The sequence below is a fragment of the Salvelinus fontinalis genome, chromosome 1, assembly GCF_029448725.1.
Source record: "Salvelinus fontinalis isolate EN_2023a chromosome 1, ASM2944872v1, whole genome shotgun sequence".
NCBI lineage: Eukaryota > Metazoa > Chordata > Actinopteri > Salmoniformes > Salmonidae > Salvelinus > Salvelinus fontinalis.
In genome coordinates, this window is record NC_074665.1 from 46,437,993 (window position 1) to 46,460,280 (window position 22,288).

General features: G+C 44.1%; 1 protein-coding gene across 4 annotated transcripts in view; it reads right to left on the reverse strand.

The window, feature by feature from the left end:
* The window catches only part of LOC129855798 (ankyrin repeat and fibronectin type-III domain-containing protein 1), a 285,590-nt gene that overhangs the window by 25,527 nt on the left and 237,775 nt on the right, over positions 1-22,288 (reverse strand). For all 4 annotated transcript variants that reach the window (XM_055923840.1, XM_055923833.1, XM_055923824.1 and 1 more), the window contains 2 exons: positions 6,062-6,272; positions 895-1,102 (listed from right to left, as the gene is read on the reverse strand). In XM_055923840.1, coding sequence (XP_055779815.1) covers positions 895-1,102; positions 6,062-6,272 — 419 coding nt within the window. The remainder of the gene's footprint in view (positions 1-894; positions 1,103-6,061; positions 6,273-22,288) is intronic.

The window sequence follows — 22,288 nt, forward strand, 5'->3', positions numbered from 1 at the left end:
TATAAAAACGCCGACGCGGTATCCTGGTTGGGGTTTTGACGGGAGAGCCCTTTATTTCTCTCCTCCTCCCTCCCTCTTTCTCGTTCCCCCTCTTTTCTTTCTTCACGTGTTGTTTGGGCTCCGGAGAGCAATCAAAGAGCAAACTTCAGTAAACACCACTTTCCATTCAAGTGTTTTCAATTTGGTGATACCTTTATAAAACGTCTGGATAGGTTCTGGAAAGGGAGCGCAAACACAAATAGTCTGGGAACGCTCGGCGAGGCCTAATCATTGGCAGAGGGTGAGACGGTGGAGGCTGCTAGATCACAGGCGGCAGAACCTTGTGAAGATGACTAATATTGCATCATAATGCCATAGCGACGCCCCCTTTAGCACCGTTATGTTTTCGTCTATCGCTCTTTCTTCTCTCGCTGCCAGACTGAGAGACAACAACAGTCAACTTTGACATGCTCTCTAGTGTAGGAGCGCACTGTTGTTTGGTGCGTCGTGAGAGGTTGGTTGTTCTGCTTACTGTGACAGCTGCTCTGGTTGCCGTGGCAGCGGGTGCGGTTTCCATGACGACGGCCGCGCTTGCCGGAGTGAGGATTAAGTTACTTTTAGACGCTGATCTAAAGTCAGTTTTGCATTCTAAGAGTTACGATTTGGGGAGGGTAAGCTGATCCTAGGTATGTACCAAAAGGACCTATTGTACTCATACTGTGGTACATGAGGAAGGAGCATGCTCCATATTTTCTTCAATAAACAACTGTTATGATGCTATAAGCTAAGGAGCAAGCGCGCAAGTGGGCAGACAGGCAAGCAGGTGAACAGACAGAAAGTCAGACAGAACGAAAACAGCTAGTCTGCCAGTCAGCCAGCAAGCCAGCCAACCAGCCAGCCAGAACAGGTACCCACAGTGGGGGCTTTCCTTGGCTCCGGCGCGGAGCAGCAGCCTGGCCATGGGTACGTTGTTGGTCATGACTGCGATGTCCAGGGGCAGCAGGCCCTCACTGTTAGGGGTGTTGAGGTCCAGCTCCTCCATACTGTACTGGGACAGGAGTAACTGCACCAGGTCCATCTCTTGGTGCTCCACCGCCTCGAACAGCGCCTCGTTACTCTGGAACTAACACACATCAACACATGTTTAATGAGGTGTTAGGGGCTTGTGTTGTGTCTGTATTGAGTCTGTGTTGTGTCTGCGTTGATTCAGTATTGAGCCTGTGTTGAATCTGTATTGAGCCTGTGTGGATTCTGTACTGAGCCTGTGTGGATTCTGTATTGAGACGATTTTTATTCTGCATTGAGTCTGTGTTGTTTCTCTATTGATCCTGTGTTGATTCTGTATTGAGCCTGTGTTTATTCTGTATTGAGTCTGTGTTGATTCTGTATTGAGCCAGTGTTTAGTCTGTATTGAGTCTGTGTTGATTCTGTATTGAGCCTGTGTTGACTCAGCATTGAATCTGTGTTGATTCTGTATTGAGCCTGTGTTGATTCTGTATTGAGCCACTGTTTATTCTGTATTGAGTCTGTGTTGATTCTGTATTGAGCCTGTGTTGATTCAGCATTGAATCTGTGTTGATTCTGTATTGAGCGTGTGCTGATTCTGTATTGAGGTTATGTTGAATCTGTGTTGAGCCTGTGTTTAACCTGTATAGACCCTGTGTTGAGCCTGTGTTTAACCTGTATTGACCCTGAGTTGAGCCTATGTTTAACCTGTATTGACCCTGTGTTTAACCTGTGTTGAGCCTGTGTTTAACCTGTATTGACCCTGAGTTGAGCCTGTGTTTAACCTGTATTGACCCTGAGTTGAGCCTGTGTTTAACCTGTATTGACTTTGTGTTTAACCTGTGTTGAGCCTGTGTTTAACCTGTATTGACCCTGAGTTGAGCCTGTGTTTAACCTGTATTGACCCTGAGTTGAGCCTGTGTTTAACCTGTATTGACCCCGAGTTGAGCCTGTGTTTAACCTGTATTGACCCTGAGTTGAGCCTGTGTTTAACCTGTATTGACCCTGAGTTGAGCCTGTGTTTAACCTGTATTGACTCTGTGTTTAACCTGTATTGACCCTGAGTTGAGCCTGTGTTTAACCTGTATTGACCCTGAGTTGAGCCTGTGTTTAACCTGTATTGACCCTGTGTTGAGCCTGTGTTTAACCTGTATTGACCCTGAGTTGAGCCTGTGTTTAACCTGTATTGACCCTGTGTTGAGCCTGTGTTTAACCTGTATTGACCCTGTGTTGAGCCAGTGTTTAACCTTTATTGACCCTGTGTTGAGCCTGTGTTTAACCTGTATTGACCCTGTGTTGAGCCTGTGTTTAACCTGTATTGACCCTGAGTTGAGCCTGTGTTTAACCTGTATTGACCCTGAGTTGAGCCTGTGTTTAACCTGTATTGACCCTGTGTTGAGCCTGTGTTTAACCTGTATTGACCCTGAGTTGAGCCTGTGTTTAACCTGTATTTACCCTGAGTTGAGCCTGTGTTTAACCTGTATTGACCCTGAGTTGAGCCTGTGTTTAACCTGTATTGACCCTGAGTTGAGCCTGTGTTTAACCTGTATTGACCCTGAGTTGAGCCTGTGTTTAACCTGTATTGACCCTGTGTTGAGCCTGTGTTTAACCTGTATTGACCCTGAGTTGAGCCTGTGTTTAACCTGTATTGACCCTGAGTTGAGCCTGTGTTTAACCTGCATTGACCCTGTGTTGAGCCTGTGTTTAACCTGTATTGACCCTGAGTTGAGCCCGTGTTTAACCTGTATTGACCCTGAGTTGAGCCTGTGTTTAACCTGTATTGACCCTGAGTTGAGCCTGTGTTTAACCTGTATTGACCCTGAGTTGAGCCTGTGTTTAACCTGTATTGACCCTGAGTTGAGCCTGTGTTTAACCTGTATTGACCCTGTGTTTAACCTGTATTGACCCTGAGTTGAGCCTGTGTTTAACCTGTATTGAGCCTGTGTTGAGCCTGTGTTTAACCTGTATTGACCCTGTGTTGAGCCTGTGTTTAACCTGTATTGACCCTGTGTTGAGCCAGTGTTTAACCTGTATTGACCCTGTGTTGAGCCTGTGTTTAACCTGTATTGACCCTGTGTTGAGCCTGTGTTTAACCTGTATTGACCCTGAGTTGAGCCTGTGTTTAACCTGTATTGACCCTGAGTTGAGCCTGTGTTTAACCTGTATTGACCCTGTGTTGAGCCTGTGTTTAACCTGTATTGACCCTGAGTTGAGCCTGTGTTTAACCTGTATAGACCCTGAGTTGAGCCTGTGTTTAACCTGTATTGACCCTGAGTTGAGCCTGTGTTTAACCTGTATTGACCCTGAGTTGAGCCTGTGTTTAACCTGTATTGACCCTGAGTTGAGCCTGTGTTTAACCTGTATTGACCCTGTGTTTAACCTGTATTGACCCTGAGTTGAGCCTGTGTTTAACCTGCATTGACCCTGAGTTGAGCCTGTGTTTAACCTGTATTGACCCTGTGTTGAACCTGTATTGACCCTGTGTTGAGCCTGCGTTTAACCTGTATTGACCCTGTGTTGAGCCAGTGTTTAACCTGTATTGACCCTGTGTTGAGCCTGTGTTTAACCTGTATTGACCCTGTGTTGAGCCTGTGTTTAACCTGTATTGACCCTGAGTTGAGCCTGTGTTTAACCTGTATTGACCCTGAGTTGAGCCTGTGTTTAACCTGTATTGACCCTGAGTTGAGCCTGTGTTTAACCTATATTGACCCTGTGTTTAACCTGTATTGACCCTGAGTTGAGCCTGTGTTTAAACTGTATTGACCCTGAGTTGAGCCTGTGTTTAACCTGTATTGACCCTGTGTTGAGCCTGTGTTTAACCTGTATTGACACTGAGTTGAGCCTGTGTTTAACCTGTATTGACCCTGAGTTGAGCCTGTGTTTAACCTGTATTGACCATGTGTTGAGCCTGTGTTTAACCTGTATTGACTCTGTGTTGAGCCTGTGTTTAACCTGTATTGACCCTGAGTTGAGCCTGTGTTTAACCTGTATTGACCCTGAGTTGAGCCTGTGTTTAACCTGTATTGACCCTGTGTTGAGCCTGTGTTTAACCTGTATTGACTCTGTGTTGAGCCAGTGTTTAACCTGTATTGACCCTGTGTTGAGCCTGTGTTTAACCTGTATTGACCCTGTATTGAGCCTGTGTTTAACCTGTATTGACCCTGAGTTGAGCCTGTGTTTAACCTGTATTGACCCTGAGTTGAGCCTGTGTTTAACCTGTATTGACCCTGTGTTGAGCCTGTGTTTAGCCTGTATTGACCCTGAGTTGAGCCTGTGTTTAACCTGTATTGACCCTGTGTTGAGCCTCTGTTTAACCTGTATTGACCCTGAGTTGAGCCTGTGTTTAACCTGTATTGACCCTGAGTTGAGCCTGTGCTTAACCTGTATTGACCCTGTGTTTAACCTGTATTGACCCTGAGTTGAGCCTGTGTTTAACCTGTATTGACCCTGAGTTGAGCCTGTGTTTAACCTGTATTGACCCTGTGTTGAGCCTGTGTTTAACCTGTATTGACCCTGTGTTGAGCCTGTGTTTAACCTGTATTGACCCTGTGTTGAGCCAGTGTTTAACCTGTATTGACCCTGTGTTGAGCCTGTGTTTAACCTGTATTGACCCTGTGTTGAGCCTGTGTTTAACCTGTATTGACCCTGAGTTGAGCCTGTGTTTAACCTGTATTGACCCTGTGTTTAACCTGTATTGACCCTGAGTTGAGCCTGTGTTTAACCTGTATTGACCCTGAGTTGAGCCTGTGTTTAACCTGTATTGACTCTGTGTTGAGCCTGTGTTTAACCTGTATTGACCCTGTGTTGAGCCTGTGTTTAACCTGTAATGACCCTGTGTTGAGCCAGTGTTTAACCTGTATTGACCCTGTGTTGAGCCTGTGTTTAACCTGTATTGACCCTGTGTTGAGCCTGTGTTTAACCTGTATTGACCCTGAGTTGAGCCTGTGTTTAACCTGTATTGACCCTGAGTTGAGCCTGTGTTTAACCTGTATTGACCCTGTGTTGAGCCTGTGTTTAACATGTATTGACCCTGAGTTGAGCCTGTGTTTAACCTGTATTGACCCTGAGTTGAGCCTGTGTTTAACCTGTATTGACCCTGAGTTGAGCCTGTGTTTAACCTGTATTGACCCTGAGTTGAGCCTGTGTTTAACCTGTATTGGCCCTGAGTTGAGCCTGTGTTTAACCTGTATTGACCCTGTGTTTAACCTGTATTGACCCTGAGTTGAGCCTGTGTTTAACCTGTATTGACCCTGAGTTGAGCCTGTGTTTAACCTGTATTGGCCCTGTGTTGAGCCTGTGTTTAACCTGTATTGACCCTGAGTTGAGCCTGTGTTTAACCTGTATTGACCCTGAGTTGAGCCTGTGTTTAACCTGTATTGACCCTGTGTTGAGCCTGTGTTTAACCTGTATTGAGCCTGTGTTTAACCTGTATTTACCCTGTGTTGAGCCTGTGTTTAACCTGTATTGACCCTGTGTTGAGCATGTGTTTAACCTGTATTGACCCTGAGTTGAGCCTGTGTTTAACCTGTATTGACCCTGAGTTGAGCCTGTGTTTAACCTGTATTGACCCTGTGTTGAGCCTGTGTTTAACCTGCATTGACCCTGTGTTGAGCCAGTGTTTAACCTGTATTGACCCTGTGTTGAGCCTGTGTTTAACCTGTATTGACCCTGTGTTGAGCCTGTGTTTAACCTGTATTGACCCTGAGTTGAGCCTGTGTTTAACCTGTATTGACCCTGAGTTGAGCCTGTGTTTAACCTGTATTGACCCTGTGTTGAGCCTGTGTTTAACCTGTATTGACCCCGTGTTGAGCCTGTGTTTAACCTGTATTGACCCTGTGTTGAGCCAGTGTTTAACCTGTATTGACCCTGTGTTGAGCCTGTGTTTAACCTGTATTGACCCTGAGTTGAGCCTGTGTTTAACCTGTATTGACCCTGTGTTGAGCCTGTGTTTAACCTGTATTGACCCTGAGTTGAGCCTGTGTTTAACCTGTATTGACCCTGAGTTGAGCCTGTGTTTAAACTGTATTGACCCTGAGTTGAGCCAGTGTTGAACCTGTATTGACCCCGTGTCCCTCACCATAGTGGACTTGCGGAGGCGCTCCTTATCGCCTCGTCCCGATACCACACTGTCCTCCAGGCCAGGCAGGTTGCCCACACGGAACTTCCCTGACAGGTTCCTGTAAAGGCGGCGGGCGGCACTGGGGGATGACAGACTGGTGGACTTGTTCCGGATGGGAGGAGGATGAGGCTCTCGCATCTCTCGCTGGTTCATCTTGGCTGAGTCGGCCCTGTGGGGAGACGGGGGAGGGGTTGGATAGGGGCAGAGGAGGGCGAAAGGTTTTGGTGAGTATTAGTATCAATTGTATCGGTCTTAGTATGCTATTTTAGCAGATGCTTTTATCCAAAGTGACTCAGAGTTTATAGTGGTAACTATAGTGTATTCAGTATTTGTGGACCATGAGGGAATCAAACCCAAAAAGCCTGGTGTTGCTAGGACTTACCCACTGAGCCACTGGAACCACAGTGTGCATGGGGTGAGTGTTTGTTGTACTTCTGGTATTTTTGAATCACTTGCACCAGTGGTGGGAAATGTACCCAATTGTCATACTTGAGTAAAAGTAAAGATACCTTAATAGAAAATGACTCAAGTAAAAATGAAAGTCAAAAATGAAAGTCACAAGTAAAATACTACTTGAGTAAAAGTCTAAAAGTATTTGGTCTTAAATATACTTAAGTATCAAAGTAAATGTAATTGCTAAAATATACTTAAGCATCAAAAGTAAAAGTACAAGTATAAATCTTTTAAATTAAAAACAAAGTAAGTTCCTTATATTAAGTTAAGCAGCCACATTTTTTTATATATTTTTTTACAGATAGCACACTCCAACACTCCAACACTTTGTAAACACATCATTTACAAATGAAGATCAGATCAGGGATGTTCACTTGATAAGTGTGTGAATTGGAAAATGTTTCTGTCCTGCTAAGCGTTCAAAATGTAACGAGTACTTTTGGGTGTCAGGAAAAATGTATGGAGTAAAAAGTACATAATTTTCTTTAGGAATGTAGTGAAGTAAAAGTATAAGTTGTCAAAAATATAAATAGTAAAGTACAGATACCCCCCAAAAAATACTTTTTCCTTTAGTGCTTTACACCACTGACTAGGACTGTGGTTGCTAATACTTTTGAAGAATGTACCAAACATTACCTATGTTACCTTAGATACTGTGATAATAAACAGTACATTGCTTGTTAATATCTTTATAATGTCTTGTTTAGAATGTCCTTAACATGGAGGCTATGTTACAGACTAGGAAAATACAGCCGAAACACATTACCCTGCAAACAACAATGAGTCGTTAGGAAGTCCACGGAACATCACAAAATGGTCGCCTAAAGTCTTCCCGGACGTTGTGTCATGGTCCCCTGGAGGTTTTGTTTAGTCCCCGGTTTGTCCAGAGGACGTCTCCGAGGACGTTTATAGGACTTTCTTGGAATGTTGTGTCATGGTCCCCTGAATGTCCTCCGAACGTCCTTTGGATGTTGTGTCATGGTCCCCTCGACGTTTTTGTCCAGTTCCTGGTTTGTCCCGGGGACGTCACCTGATGGTCGCAAAGAAACGTTCTCCCCCCAACAAAAACTTTTTACCCAGGGCCCGCACACCACAGTTTCATTACAAGCCAAGCCCATCAAGGCCCTAACTGGTGAACCACTGATCCAGCCACAGCTCTTTGTCTTTTGGCAATGCTAGGGACACCCACACAAACAGTGCTTTTAACAAACAGTGATTTTAACTGACATATTTGACACACTTTGACGTACATGATTATATTGTTTATGTTTATTCACCCGGTAATTATTGTTCAACTTGTCCTCGGCATACCGGTCTTCCTGCTACGCCACCACGTCTGCATCAATGAATGACTTCACCTGTCGGCCTATTCCTACACTTTGCACGTCGTAGTAAATCTCAGCTCTGTGAAGAATACACCGAAGAAAAACAATTTCATTTACCCACGCGATTCAGAAGTAACATTAAAGCAGAATAATATCAACAACAGACAGCTACACTGAAAGCTCAAACTCAAATAGATGAGATAAGTAAATGAAATCAGCGAGAGTCAGATTAACGGGTAACTAACATAGCAGTGCAGATGGCACTCTTCTGTTAAGTGCAGAGATGTATTATACAGTAGGTAAGGAAGGTATAGGGGACTTTGCGAGTTCATATCCCAGGTGCAGTCATTTTGAAAAGTCAGCACTAAGTGATCATGTCAAATTTACGTCATTTAGCAGACGCTATTATCCAGAGAGTGCAGACATTTTCGTACTGGTCCCCCGTGGGAATTGAACCCACAACCCAAGTGTTGCAAGTGCCATGCGCTACCAACTGAGCTAAACGGGACCAAATGCAATCACATTGCCATTGACTAAAGGTTTGTACACTATTTTAGCTGAACAGAATACCACTTACCTTAATTAATTTACTTATAAAGTAATTACGTTTGCTAACGACACAACAGTGGTAGGCTTGATCACCGACAACGATGAGACAGCCTATAGGGAGGAGGCCAGAGACCTGGTAGTGTGGTGCCAGGACAACAACCTTTCCCTCAACGTGAGCAAGACAAAGGAGATGATCGTGAAATATACGAAAAGGAGGGCCGAACACCCCACCCATTGACATCGACTGGGCTGTAGTGGAGCGTGTCGATGGTTTCAAGTACTTTGGTGTCCACATCACTAATGAACTATCATGGTCCAAACACGCCAAGACAGTTGTGAAGAGGGCACGACAACACCTTTCCCCCTCAGGAGACAAAAAAGATTTGGCATGGGTTACCAGATCCTCAAAAAGTTCTACAGCTGCATCATCAAGAGCATCCTGACCAGTTGCATCATCACCTGGTATGGCAACTGCTTGGCATCTGACCGTAAGGCGCTATAGATGGTAGTGCGTACAGCCCAGTACATCACTGGGGCCAAGCTTCCAGGACATATATACTAGACAGTGTCAGAGGAAGGCCCAAGAATCATATCACCTCCACCTTACCTGTCACCCTAGACCCACTTCCATTTGCGTACCGCCTCAATAGGTCCATAGAAGATGCAATCGCCATCACACTGCCCTATCCCATCTCAACAAGAGGAATACCTATGTAAGAATGCTATTCATTGACTACAGCTCAGCATTCAACACCATAGTACCCTCCAAGCTCATCATTAAGCTTGAGGCCCTGGGTCTCAACCCCGCCCTGTGCAATTGGGTCCTGGACTTCCTGACGGGCCGCAGGAAACAACATCTCCACTTCACTGATCCTCAACACTGGGGCCCCACAAGGGTGTGTGCTCAGCCCCCTCCTGTACTCCCTGTTCACCCATGACTGCGTGTCCATGCACGCCTCCAACTCAATCAGCAAGTTTGCAGACAACACAACACAGTAGTAGGCTTGGTTACCAACAACAACGATGAGCCTACAGGGAGAAGGTGAGGGCACTCAGAGTGTGGTGCCAGGAAAACAACCTCTCACTCAACGTCAACAAAACAAAGGAGATGATTGTAGACTTCAGGAAACAGCAGAGGGAGCACCGCCCTATCCACATCGACGGTACAGCAGTGGAGAAGATGGAAAGTTTTAAGTTCCTCGGCGTACACATCACGGACAAACTGAAATGGTCCACCCACACAGACAGTGTGGGGAAGAAGGCGCAACAGCGCCTCTTCAACCTCAGGAGGCTTAAGAAATTTGGCTTATCACCTAAAACCCTCACAAACTTTTACAGATGCCCAATTGAGAGCATCCTGTCCGGCTGTATCACCGCCTGGGATGGCAACTGCACCGCCCACAACCGCAGGGCTCTCCAGAGGGTGGTGCGGTCTGCACCAACGCATCACCGGGGGGCAAACTACCTGCCCTCCAGGACACCTACAGCACCCGATGTCACAGGAAGGCCAAAAAGATAATCAAGGACAACAACCACCCAAACCACTGCCTGTTCACCCCTCTACCATCCAGAAGGCGAGGTCATTACAGGTATATCAAAGCTGGGACCGAGAAACTGAAAAATAGCTTCTATCTCAAGGCCATCAGACTGTTAAATAGCCATCACTAACACAGAGAGGCTGCAGCCTACATACAGACTTAAAATCATTGGCCACTTTAATAAATGGATCACTAGTCACTTTAATAAAGCCACTTTAAATGTTTACATATCTTGCATTACTCATCTCATACTGTATGTATCTACTGTACTTTATACCATCTATTGCATCTTGCCTATGCCGCTCGGTCATTGATCATCATATAAAATCAACAAAAAAAGAAACGTTCTATCACTGTCAACTGCGTTTATTTTCAGCAAACGTAACATGTGTAAATATTTGTATGAACATAACAAAATTCAACAACTGAGACATAAACTGAACAAGTTCCACAGACATGTGACTAACAGAAATGGAATAATGTGTCCCTGAACAAAGGGGTTGTCAAAATCAAAACTAACTGTCAGTATCTAGTGTGGCCACCAGCTGCATTAAGTACTGCAGTGCATCTCCTTCTGATGGACTGCACCAGATTTGCCAGTTCTTGCTGGGATATGTTACCCCACTCTTCCACCAAGGCACCTGCAAGTTCCGAGACATTTCTGGGAGGAATGGCCCTAGCCCTCACCCTCCGATCCAACAGGTCCCAGATGTGCTCAATGGGATTGAGATCCGGGCTCTTCACTGGCCATGGCAGAACACTGACATTCCTGTCTTGCAGGAAATCACACACAGAATGAGCTGTACGGCTGGTGGCATTGTCATGCTGGAGGGTCATGTCAGGATGAGCCTGCAGGAAGGGTACCCCATGAGGGAGGGGATGTCTTCCCTGTAACACTCAGAGTTGAGATTGCCTGCAATGACAACAAGCTCAGTCCGATGATGCTGTGACACACCGCCCCAGACCCTGACGAAACCTCCACCTCCAAATCGATCCCGCTCCAGAGTACAGGCATCGGTGTAACGCTCATTCCTTCGACGATAAATGCGAATCTGACCATCACCCCTGGTGAGACAAAACCGTGACCCGTCAGTGAAGAGCACTTTTTTCCAGTCCTGTCTGGTCCAGCGACGGTGGGTTTGTGCCCATAGGCGACGTTGTTGCCAGTGATGTCTGGTGAGGACCTGCCTTACAACAGGCCTACAAGCCCTTAGTCCAGCCTCTCTCAGCCTATTTCGGACAGTCTGAGCACTGATGGAGGGATTGTGCATTCCCAGGGTAACTCGGGCAGTTGTTGTTGCCATCCTGTACTTGTCCCACAGGTGTGATGTTCGCATGTGCAGGTGTTGTTACACGTGGTCTGCCACTGCGAGGACAATCAGCTGTCCGTCCTGTCTCCCTGTAGCGCTGTCTTAGGCGTCTCACAGTACGGACATTGCAATTTATTGCCCTGACCACATCTGCAGTCCTCATGCCTCCTTGCAGCCCTCATGCCTCCTTGCAGCATGCCTAAGGCACGTTCACGCAGATGAGCAGAGACCCTGGGCATCTTTCTTTTGGTGTTATTCAGAGTGAGTAGAAAGGCCTCTTTAGTGTCCTAACTTTTCATAACTGTGACCTTAATTGCCTACCGTCTGTAAGCTGTTAGCGTCTTAACGACCGTTCCACAGGTGCATGTTCATTAATTGTTTATGGTTCATTGAACAAGCATGGGGAAACAGTGTTTAAACCCTTTACAATGAAGATCTGTGAAGTTATTTGAATTTTTTACGAATTATCTTTGAAAGACGGTCCTGAAAAAGGGACCTTTCTTTTTTTGCTGAGTTTATTTCTATGTATATATTCTTATTCCATTCCTTTACATAGATTTGTGTGTATTAGGTAGTTGTTGTGGAATTGTTAGTTCACTTGTTAGATACTGCTGCACTGTCTCAACTAGAAGCACAAGCATTTCGCTACACTCGCAATAACATCTGCTAACCATGAGTGTGACCAATACAATTTGATTTGAAAATTGCCAAAGACTCCAATCACCCAAATCATAGACTGTTCTCTCTGCAACCGCACGGGAAGGGGTACCGGAGCGCCAAGTCTAGGACCAAAAGGCTCCTTAACAGCTTCTACCCCCAAGCCATAAGACTGCTGAACTATTTACAACCCCCCTCTCCTGTTTTTACACTGCTGTTTATTATCTATGCATATTTGTATAGAACCAAGACCTGTCTCTTGCATCTTTTTGGGGGTTTCATGAGGTAGACCAGGAAAATCGCTGGGCCCTAATAACTTGGACCGCTGGGCCCTTTAACTTGGACCTGGAGTTTTTCCTGGTCAGGTGGTCAGGACACGGTTATTGAATTCCATGCCAATGTGCCAGCCAACCAGGTGGGTATTGCATTGGCATCATTTCACGGTCATTATGATAGGTAACATATGAGTCATCATTGGCACTTCCAACTGCCCATCGCTGTCCCACTGCCAGTCTCCCAGTCCTGCCCTCTCAACGTGGCACCTCTTTCTAATGAGAGGCTGAGGTGAGGTCATTCCTTCTCATTCCTTCCTATCTTGGCATCTGTGGCATGCCAGCTATCCTGCCCTCTCCACTGCCACGGGAACTATGGGAATGACTGTGTGTTTCTGGGGGAGCCTGGGCTGTCGTGCTAACACACACTTAGCCGTTGACGGAAATGTCAACGGGACGCAGAGGCGACGGTGACGTCACCGTCGCCCGATCCCACGTAAGAAAGAGAGAAAGAGAGAAAGGAAGGAAGAAAGAGAAATTGTGAAAAATGTCAGAGCCTCCCTCTCTGCTTAGTCAATAGTGAATCACCTATTAAATCAATGTGTGTCATGGACCGAATGCACGACACACATTGAGCCGGTGGGGAAATAAGTATGAAGTCAATTTTCAATGCTCTTCAAGTTCTAGATACACATTTAGTCGTGTTAATAGATAATTAATAGAGGATTGAAGTGAGTTACAGTGTTTCTGTACTCAAGATGAACACACACACACACACACACACACACACACACACACACACACACACACACACACACACACACACACACACACACGGAACAACAGCTGACAGTGGCGGCGGTGCCCACACATCTCCAACATAAAGGCTACGGTCGGCGGAGCCGGCAATCAGCCCCGCGTCAACCCCTTTCACAGGCAGGGCGACACACCAAAATACACCCATCCCATCCCCACTCTCACCTCTCCCTCTCTCCTCCGTCTATGTTCTGTCCCATAATAGAGGCCCTTATTTTAGGCTTCCTCATGTTCCCTGGGCTAACCTATTCCAGGGGCAGATAAACGCAGCAGGTATTTGGAATCATTTTTCCATGAGGCAGGGCCGGGATGCAGAGATAAAACAGAGATATATTTGTAATGCTCCGAGTATCCATTTCAAAGAGGAGGTAGTAGAGGAATTTCCAGCAGGCTTATTGTTGTTTATTGTTTGAGATGGAACAGATATTTTCTGTCAACCGCCAGAACAGCCCATCACTCTTTGACGACATTAAGGCGGGGGCGGGGGGGGGCGGCTTTCAAAGATCAACGGATGCCGCCCGCCTGTCACGTGGACTTGTCCGAAAGTCACTCCTCAATGACAGTTACTACTTCCCCAGAGACTCCCTAATGTCCCCAACACCAGAGAGAGAAAGGGGGGAGAGGAAAGAGGGAGAGATAAATGGAGAAACAGAGAGGAAATTTGAGCAATGAGGGCGAGACAGAGAGAGAGAGAGAGATGGAGAAGGACAGAGAGAGAGAGCGAAAGAACGAAAGAGCAAACGATAGCCATGCAGCATTGAAAGCCACAGCATGCTAACACGGCCCCTCTCAACACCCAATTTGTCAAAGTTGGGAATGGGGGGGGGGAATAGAATTAGCCCATACCAGTCCACTTTAGAGAACAAAGAAGAACCCTGACCTCGTCAGTCCACTTCTGGTAAAGACCAGCACCCAGCAGGGACATGGAAAACCCCCATGTACAACAGGACAATGACAGATGTAGGACAAAGATGATCAAATACATGTTGTATACAGTCAGGCTCAAAAATATTGTCAGCCTTGATAAAGATGAGAAAAAAAATACTTTTTAAAATGAATAATACAATACAGAGCTATGGTCCAACATTTTGAAAATGATTTGATTTTATACTAATACAATTACTCAGAGAAATAGATTTTGTTTAACAAAATGATCCTGGGACCCTTGTGAATTTGACCAAGTACCAGGACATTTTAGCCAAAAACCTGGTTGGCTCTGTTACGCTTCCAATGGTGAATGAAGGAGTCAAGCGCAGAGAGCAGGGTAGCTTCGAGCAAGTAGATATACTTTAATATTCCAAAATAGAATATAAACGAGACGGCTACGCCACATAACAAAAGGGCGCGTCAACATCCAGTCCACAAATAAACAAGGACAAAATCCACACGAATACAAACACCACAAACAGAATAACAAGCCCGCACAAAAGCCAGCGGGCCTACTGCCCTTAAATAGCCTACCCACAAAACTAAACTCAAAACAGGTGCACCCAATCAGCCCAAACTAACAGAAACAAAAAGAAGAGAATCGATGGCAGCTAGTAGGCCGGTGACGACGACCGCCGAGCACCGCCCGCAGAGAAAGAGGCACCATCTTCGGCGGGATTCGTGACAGGCTCATCCAGGAGGCTGACACTTGGCCGCTAGTAGATCTTCCAGCCAGACAATAACCCCAAGCAAACATCAAAATCCACAAAGAAATTTAATTGACCACAAAATCGACATTTTACAATGGCCATCTCAGTCTTCGGACTTGAACCCCGTTGAAAACCTGTGGTTTGAATTGAAGAGGGCAGTCCATAAGCGCAGACGAAGGATATCAGGGATCTGGAAAGATTCTGTACGGAGGAGTTGCCTGAGATACCTCCCGATGTGTTCAACAATCTCAAACATTTTCAAAAAAGGCTCAATGTTGTTATCCTCGCAAGGGGAGTGTGCTGGAGTACTGAAAACAGGAGTAGTAATAACATTGACCTCTATCTATTTCAGATTTTTTTTATTACCTGTTAATAAACAAAATCAGAGCAATTGTATTAGTATAAAATAATATAATAAACAAATAAAATAAAACTGAACATGCTTTATAAGTCAGTATTTGTATAATGTATCTTATACAGTTCTTTTTGCTCATTGTTATCAAGGGTGCCAATACCTTTGATCCTGACTGTATACCGATATACAGTTAATCAGGACTGGAAATCAATATGACAAAGATGATCATACATCCTAAAGCCAGCAACTAAAATCAGGATCTATACGTGCCAATGACAGGTCTAGGACAAAGATGATCAAATACGATCTAACAAAAATGGCCTTTATTCATTTTAATGCCTCTATATGTCATTTTATGTAATCAAATACATACAGTATATTCCATCAGGACTGGAATCCAATGTGTCTAAAACATGTATCAGTGACACCCCGGCAAAGGTTAGAGAACCCTTCATCTTGGGAATGTTACAAGAGGGTAGAACATATGCTGTAATAGCCACGTAAGGTACATTACACGCCCCATTCCTGCCTTTTAACACGCAGCGAGCAGGAAACAGTCCCGCTGGGAACAAAAGCCGCACAGAATCCTGGGTTTATGCTTGGCCCCTCACCAAGCCCACATCAAATAGCACAGCTAAAAATCCACCACACACACGCACACACACCTCTCTGCTGTAGCCCCCAACACCACACCCCTCTCTCTCCTCTCCTCTCCCTCCATCCCTCCTCCTCTCCTTTACCACCTCTTCTCTACTCCCCTCCTTTCTCTCCCTCTCCTCTATTAACTCTCTCCCTTCATCCCACTCCTCCCCCCTCCATCCAACCTCCTCTCCCCTATCAACTTTTCCTTTCATCCCTCCCTCTCTCCCTGTCAGTTCCCATTGGAGCTCCGACCTGGGGAGTGGAATTACAAGGCCCTGCCTTAGTCCGATAACACATGGATGCCTACTGCATAACAGGGGAGCTGTGTGTGTGTGTGTGTGTGTGTGTGTGTGTGTGTGTGTGTGTGTGTGTGTGTGTGCGTGCGTGCGTGCGTGCGTGCGTGCGTGCAAGCACATCAACTACTGAGAAACAGGGTGACGATAACACATCAACTACTGAGAAACAGGGTGATGATAACACATCGACTACAGAGAAACCGGGTGACGATAGCACATCAACTACTGAGAAACCGGGTGACGATAACACATCAACTACTGAGAAACCGGGTGACGATAACACATCAACTACTGAGAAACAGGGTGACGATAACACATCAACTACTGAGAAACAGGGTGACGATTACACATCAACTACTGAGAAACCGGGTGACGATAGCACATCAACTACTGTTAAACAGGGTGATTATATCAGGACATTGGTCAACTGAGGAGTTGCCCCTCCCTTCTATCTCTCTTACGGACTTTCTCCACATTTCTCACTGCAGTTTCCTTTGTATTTGTGTTTATATGTGTGTGTATTTATGTGTGTATGCCTGTGAGTGTGTGTACACCTGTGCATGTGTGTGTGTGTGAGTGTGCATGTGTTCGTGCGCATGTGTGTGCACCCGTGCGTTTCTGTGTGTGTGTCTGTCGTGCTCCCAGGTCAGCTATGTGCTGACAAGCTGGCCCCTCCACACCAGGCCAGTCTGCCGCCACAGGCCTCCATAAATCTCTACTGGGCCGTACGGCGGGAAGGGGAGGCTGGGGTCAGTGTGTGTGTGCACTGTAATGTGTATCTCCAAATTTCTGCATGTCTATGTGTATCCTTCTGTCACATGAACAACATACACAACATATGGATATCCATAGCCCTTATCCACAGATCTAGGATCAGATTACCCTACCCTATCCCAACCTTAACCCCTGGGGAAATTAAAAACCATAAGAGCCTGTATCAGTGGTTAGGGGTCACTTCTACAATTATCATAGTATTCATTTGACAGAAGGTGAAGGATGATATGGTATTGCCGAGAAGGACAAGGCAAGGGAAAAGAGTATGAACAGATTTGTGTTTCAGTGTGTGTGTGTGTGTGTGTGTGTGTGTGTGTGTGTGTGTGTGTGTGTGTGTGTGTGTGTGTGTGTGTGTGTGTGTGTGTGTGTGTGTGTGTGTGTGTGTGTGTGTGTGTGTGTGTTTCTGTTTCAGTGTGTGTGTGTGTGTTTCTGTTTCAGTGTGTGTGAGTGAGAGAGAGACAGAGAGAGATACAAATATAGGCAGGACGGTAAGGGAGAGTAGGTTAAGTTGAACCATTTTTTACATTCAGCATCACTCTGGGAAACATAGTATTTTTTCGATCAAAGATACAGTTGAAGTCGGAAGTTTACATACACCTTAGCCAAATACATTTAAACTCAGTTTTTCACAATTCCTGACATTTAATCCCAAAAAATTCCCTGTTTTAGGTCAGTTAGGATCACCACTTTATTTTAAGAAGGTGAAATGTCAGAATAATAGCAGAGAGAAGGATTTATTTCAGCTTTTATTTCTTTCATCACATTCCCAGTGGGTCAGAAGTTTACATACACCTAATTAGTGTTTGGTAGCATTGCCTTTAAATTGTTTAACTTGGGTCAAACATTTCGGGTAGCCTTCCACAAGCTTCCCACAATAAGTTGGGTGAAATTTGTCCCATTCCTCATGACAAAGCTGGTGTAACTGAGTCAGGTTTGTAGGCTTCCTTGCTCGCACACGCTATTTCAGTTCTGCCCACAAATTTTCTATAGGATTGAGATCAGGGTTTTGTGATGGCCACTCCAATACCTGGACTTTGTTGTCCTTAGGCCATTTTGCCACAACTTTTGAAGTATGCTTGGGGTCATTGTCCATTTGCAAGACCCATTTGCGACCAAGCTTTAACTTCCTGACTGATGTCTTGAGATGTTGCTTCAATATATCCACATAATTTTCCTGCTCATGATGCCATCTATTTTGTGAAGTGCACCAGTCCCTCCTGCAGCAAAGCACCCAAACAACATGATGCTGCTACCCCCGTGCTTCACAGTTGGGATGGTGCTCTTCGGCTTGCAAGCCTCCCCCTTTTGCTCCAAACATAACGATGGTCATTATGGCCAAACAGTTCTATTTTTGTTTCATCAGACCAGAGGATACTTCTCCAAAAAGTACAATCTTTGTCCCCATGTGCAGTTGCAAACCGTAGTCTGGCTTTTGTATGGCGGTTTTGGAGCAGTGGCTTCTTCCTTGCTGAGCGGCCTTTCAGGTTATGTTGATATAGATCTAGTTTTACTGTGGATATAGATACTTTGTACCTGTTTCCTCCAGCATCTTCACAAGGTCCTTTGCTGTTGTTCTGGGATTGATTTGCACTTTTTGCACCAAAGTACATTCATCTCTATGAGACAGAACGTGTCTCCTTCCTGAGCGGTATGAAGGCTGCGTGGTCCCATGGTGTTTATACTTGTGTACTATTATTATTACAGATGAACGTGGTACCTTCAGGCATGCTCCAAAAGAGTAACCTTGTGGAGTTCTACAAAAAACTTCTGAGGTCTTGGCTGATTTCTTTTGATTTTCCCATGATGTCAAGAAAAGAGGCACTGAGTTTGAAGGTAGGCCTTGAAATACATCCACAGGTACACCTCCAATTGACTCAAATATGTCAATTAGCCTATCAGAACCTTCTATAGCCATGACATAATATTCTGGAATTTTCCAAGCTGTTTAAAGGCACAGTCAACTTAGTGTATGTAAACTTCTGACCCACTGGAATTGTGATACAGTGAATTATAAGTGAAATAATCTGTCTGTAAACAATTGTTGGAAAAATGACTTGTGTCATCCACAAAGTAGATGTCCTAACTGACTTGCCAAAACTATAGTTGGTTAAAACTTCTTACGGCTGAAATCCCGTTAACAGGATCGATTTGACAACAGCCAGTGAAAGTGCAGGGCACCAAATTCAAACAACAGAAATCTCATAATTAGAATTCCTCAAACATACAAGTATTATACACCATTTTAAAGATAACTTGTTGTTAATCCCACCACAGTGTCCGATTTCAAAAAGACTTTACGACGAAAGCATACCATGCGATTATGTTAGGTCAGCGCCTAGTCACAAAAAACACAGCCATTTTCCAGCCAAAGAGAGGAGTCACAAAAAGCAGAAATAGAGATAAAATGAATCACTAACCTTAGATGATCTTCATCAGATGACACTCATAGGACTTCATGTTACACAATACATGTATGTTTTGTTCGATAAAGTTCATATTTATATCCAAAAACCTCAGTTTAAATTGGCGCATTATGTTCAGTAACGTTTTGCCTCCAAAACATCCGGTGATTTTGCAGAGAGCCACATCAATTTACAGGAATACTCATCATAAACGTTGATGAAAGATACAAGTGTTATGCATAGACTTAAAGATATACTTCTCCTTAATGCAACCGCTGTGTCAGATTTCAAAAAACTTTACGGCAAAAGCACACCTTGCGATAATCTGAGTACAGCGCTCAGCCATACAGATACCCGCCATGTTGTGGAGTCAACAAAAGTCAGAAATAGCATTATAAATATTCACTTACCTTTGATGATCTTCATCGGAATGGACTCCCAGGAATCCCAGTTCCACAATAAATGTTTGTTTTGCTCGATAAAGTTTGCGCATTTAGTCCAGTAATCCAAATGCACAAGGCGCGGGCACTAAATCCAGACGAAAAGTCAAAAAAGTTCCATTACAGTTTGTAGAAACATGTCAAACGATGTAGAGAATCAATCTTTAGGATGTTTTTTATCATAAATCTTCAATAATATTCCAACCGGACAATTCCTTTTGTCATTAGAAATGAAAGGGAACGGAGCTTGTGCTCACGGCCGCACGCGTGACTTAACTAAAGGCTTTCTGCCAGACCCCTGATTCAAACAGCTCTTATTCGCTCTCCTTTCATTGTAGAAGCCTGAAACAACGTTCTAAAGACTGTTGACCTCTAGTGGAAGCCGTAGGAAGCGCAATCTGACCCCATAGACACTGTATATTGGATAGGCAATCACTTGAAAAACTACAAACTGATTCCCCACTTCCTGGTTGGATTTTTCTCAGGTTTCTGCCTGCTATATGAGTTCTGTTATACTCACAGATATTATTTTAACAGTTTTGGAAACTTTAGAGTATTTTCTATCCAAATCTACTAATTATGCATATTCTAGCTTCTGGGCCTGAGTAACGGGCAGTTTACTATGGGCCCACTTTTCATCCGGACGTGAAAATACTGCCACCTTACATAAGAGGTTATTAACAAGAAACTTGTGGAGTGGTTGAAAAATGAGTTTTAATGACTACAACCTAAGTGTATGTAAACTTCAGATTTCAACTGTATCTACATATATTTCAGAATGTATCCTGTAATCAGTATTCATGTACACATTACAGTTTTGAAAACATAGCTTGTCCAAAAAAAGTGGTCTCTTGGCAAAACTTGAGCCACGGGACAGGGTAAGTTAAGCCGCCGACAAATTTCTGTACCGAATGAAATATTACCACTAACTTCTTAAAACCATGTCTGTCATAATTTCCCAAATACAATTCAACAGAATGACAATCACTTTTTGTCTTTTAATCATTTTAATCATATTTTAACACAAGCTTAACACCGAACAAACACTTTGTAACATAGGCCAGGCCCTGTTGTTACCTCATAACCCAGCGATAATGCCTTGAATTACACATGGGAAGAAAACACTTCATTTTGTTCAACTTGCCATTGGCTCATGTTTTGGTTCACCTTACCCCATGGCCATTGGCTCAACTTACCCCAAGGCATACATTTTGACTATATTAAGCTATAAGGGTGCACTTTCATGCTAGGTTTATGACCTCATATTGAAGCTTACAGAGAGCCCAACTGATGTATAAAACACTCTTAACTTCACTAGGGTAGGAATTTCGGAATTTTGGATAAAAAGCGTGCCCAAATTAAACTGCCTGCTACTCAGGCCCAGAAGCTAGGATATGCATATAATTGGTAGATTTGGATAGAAAACACTCTAAAGTTTCCAAAACGGTTAAAAATAAAGTATGTGAGTATAACAGAACTGATATTTCAGGCGAAAACCTGAGGAAAATCCATCCAGGAAGTACTATTATTTTGAAAGGCTGTTTTTCCATTGAAAGCCTATCCACCATACAAAGACTTAGGACTCCGTTCACGATCGCTATGGCTTCTTCTACAGGTATTGTTTCAGGCTTTTACTCTGAAAAATGAGGGAGATACAGCACTTTCAATGAGTGGACAGTGGACATTTCCAGAAATTAGTCCAGCGCGTGATCGGGAGTGAGCATTTCTTGTTTCAACTTTTCTATTGACGAAGCTTTTGTCCAGTTGAAATATTATTTCTTATTTATGACAAAAACAACCTGAGGATTGATTTTAAACATCGTTTGACATGTTTCTACGAACTTTTATTGTACTTTTTCGACTTTTCATCTGGATGTTGAGAGCACACTTTGTGCCTTTGGATTACTGAACTAAACGCACCAGCAAAACTGAGGTTTTTGGACATAAAGAGGGACATTTATTGTCTAACATGGAGACCTGGGAGTGCCACCAGATGAAGATCATCAAAGGTAAGTGATACATTTTAACGCTATTTCTGACTTTTGTGACACCTCTCCTTGGTTGGAAAATGGCTGTATGGTTTTCTGCGGCTAGGCGCTGACCTAACATAATCGCATGGTGTGCTTTCGCCGTCAAGCCTTTTTGAAATCTGACACAGCAGCTGGATTAACAAGACGGTTATCTTTAATCCTATGTATAAAACTTGTATTTTTCATCAATTTTTATGATGATTATTTCTGTAATTTGATGTGGCTCTCTGAAATTTCACCGCATGTTTGGTTGAGATAATGATTACTGTACATAACGTGCCAATTTCAACTGAGGTTTATGGACATAAAGATTAACTTTATCGAACAAAACACAGAAAAGCCTTTTTGAAATCGGACACTGTGGTTGGATTTACAAGAAGTTTATATTTAAAATGGTGTATAATACTTGTATGTTTGAGGAATTTTAATTATGGGATTTCTGTTGTTTCGAATTTGGCGCCCTGCAATTTCACTGGCTGTTGTCGTGGTGGGATGCTATTGTCCCACTGGTACCAGGGAGGTTAAATGATCTACTTTTGTTTAGATACAAGCATCATGAAACCTCTAACACAATAAATTTATTTGACTTGGTGAAAGTCAGTGTTTTTTGGACCTAACTTGCTTAACACTTTTTCCATGTCGTTTCTTCCTTCACAGTCTCCATGAAATGATGATCTCTTCCTAAATAT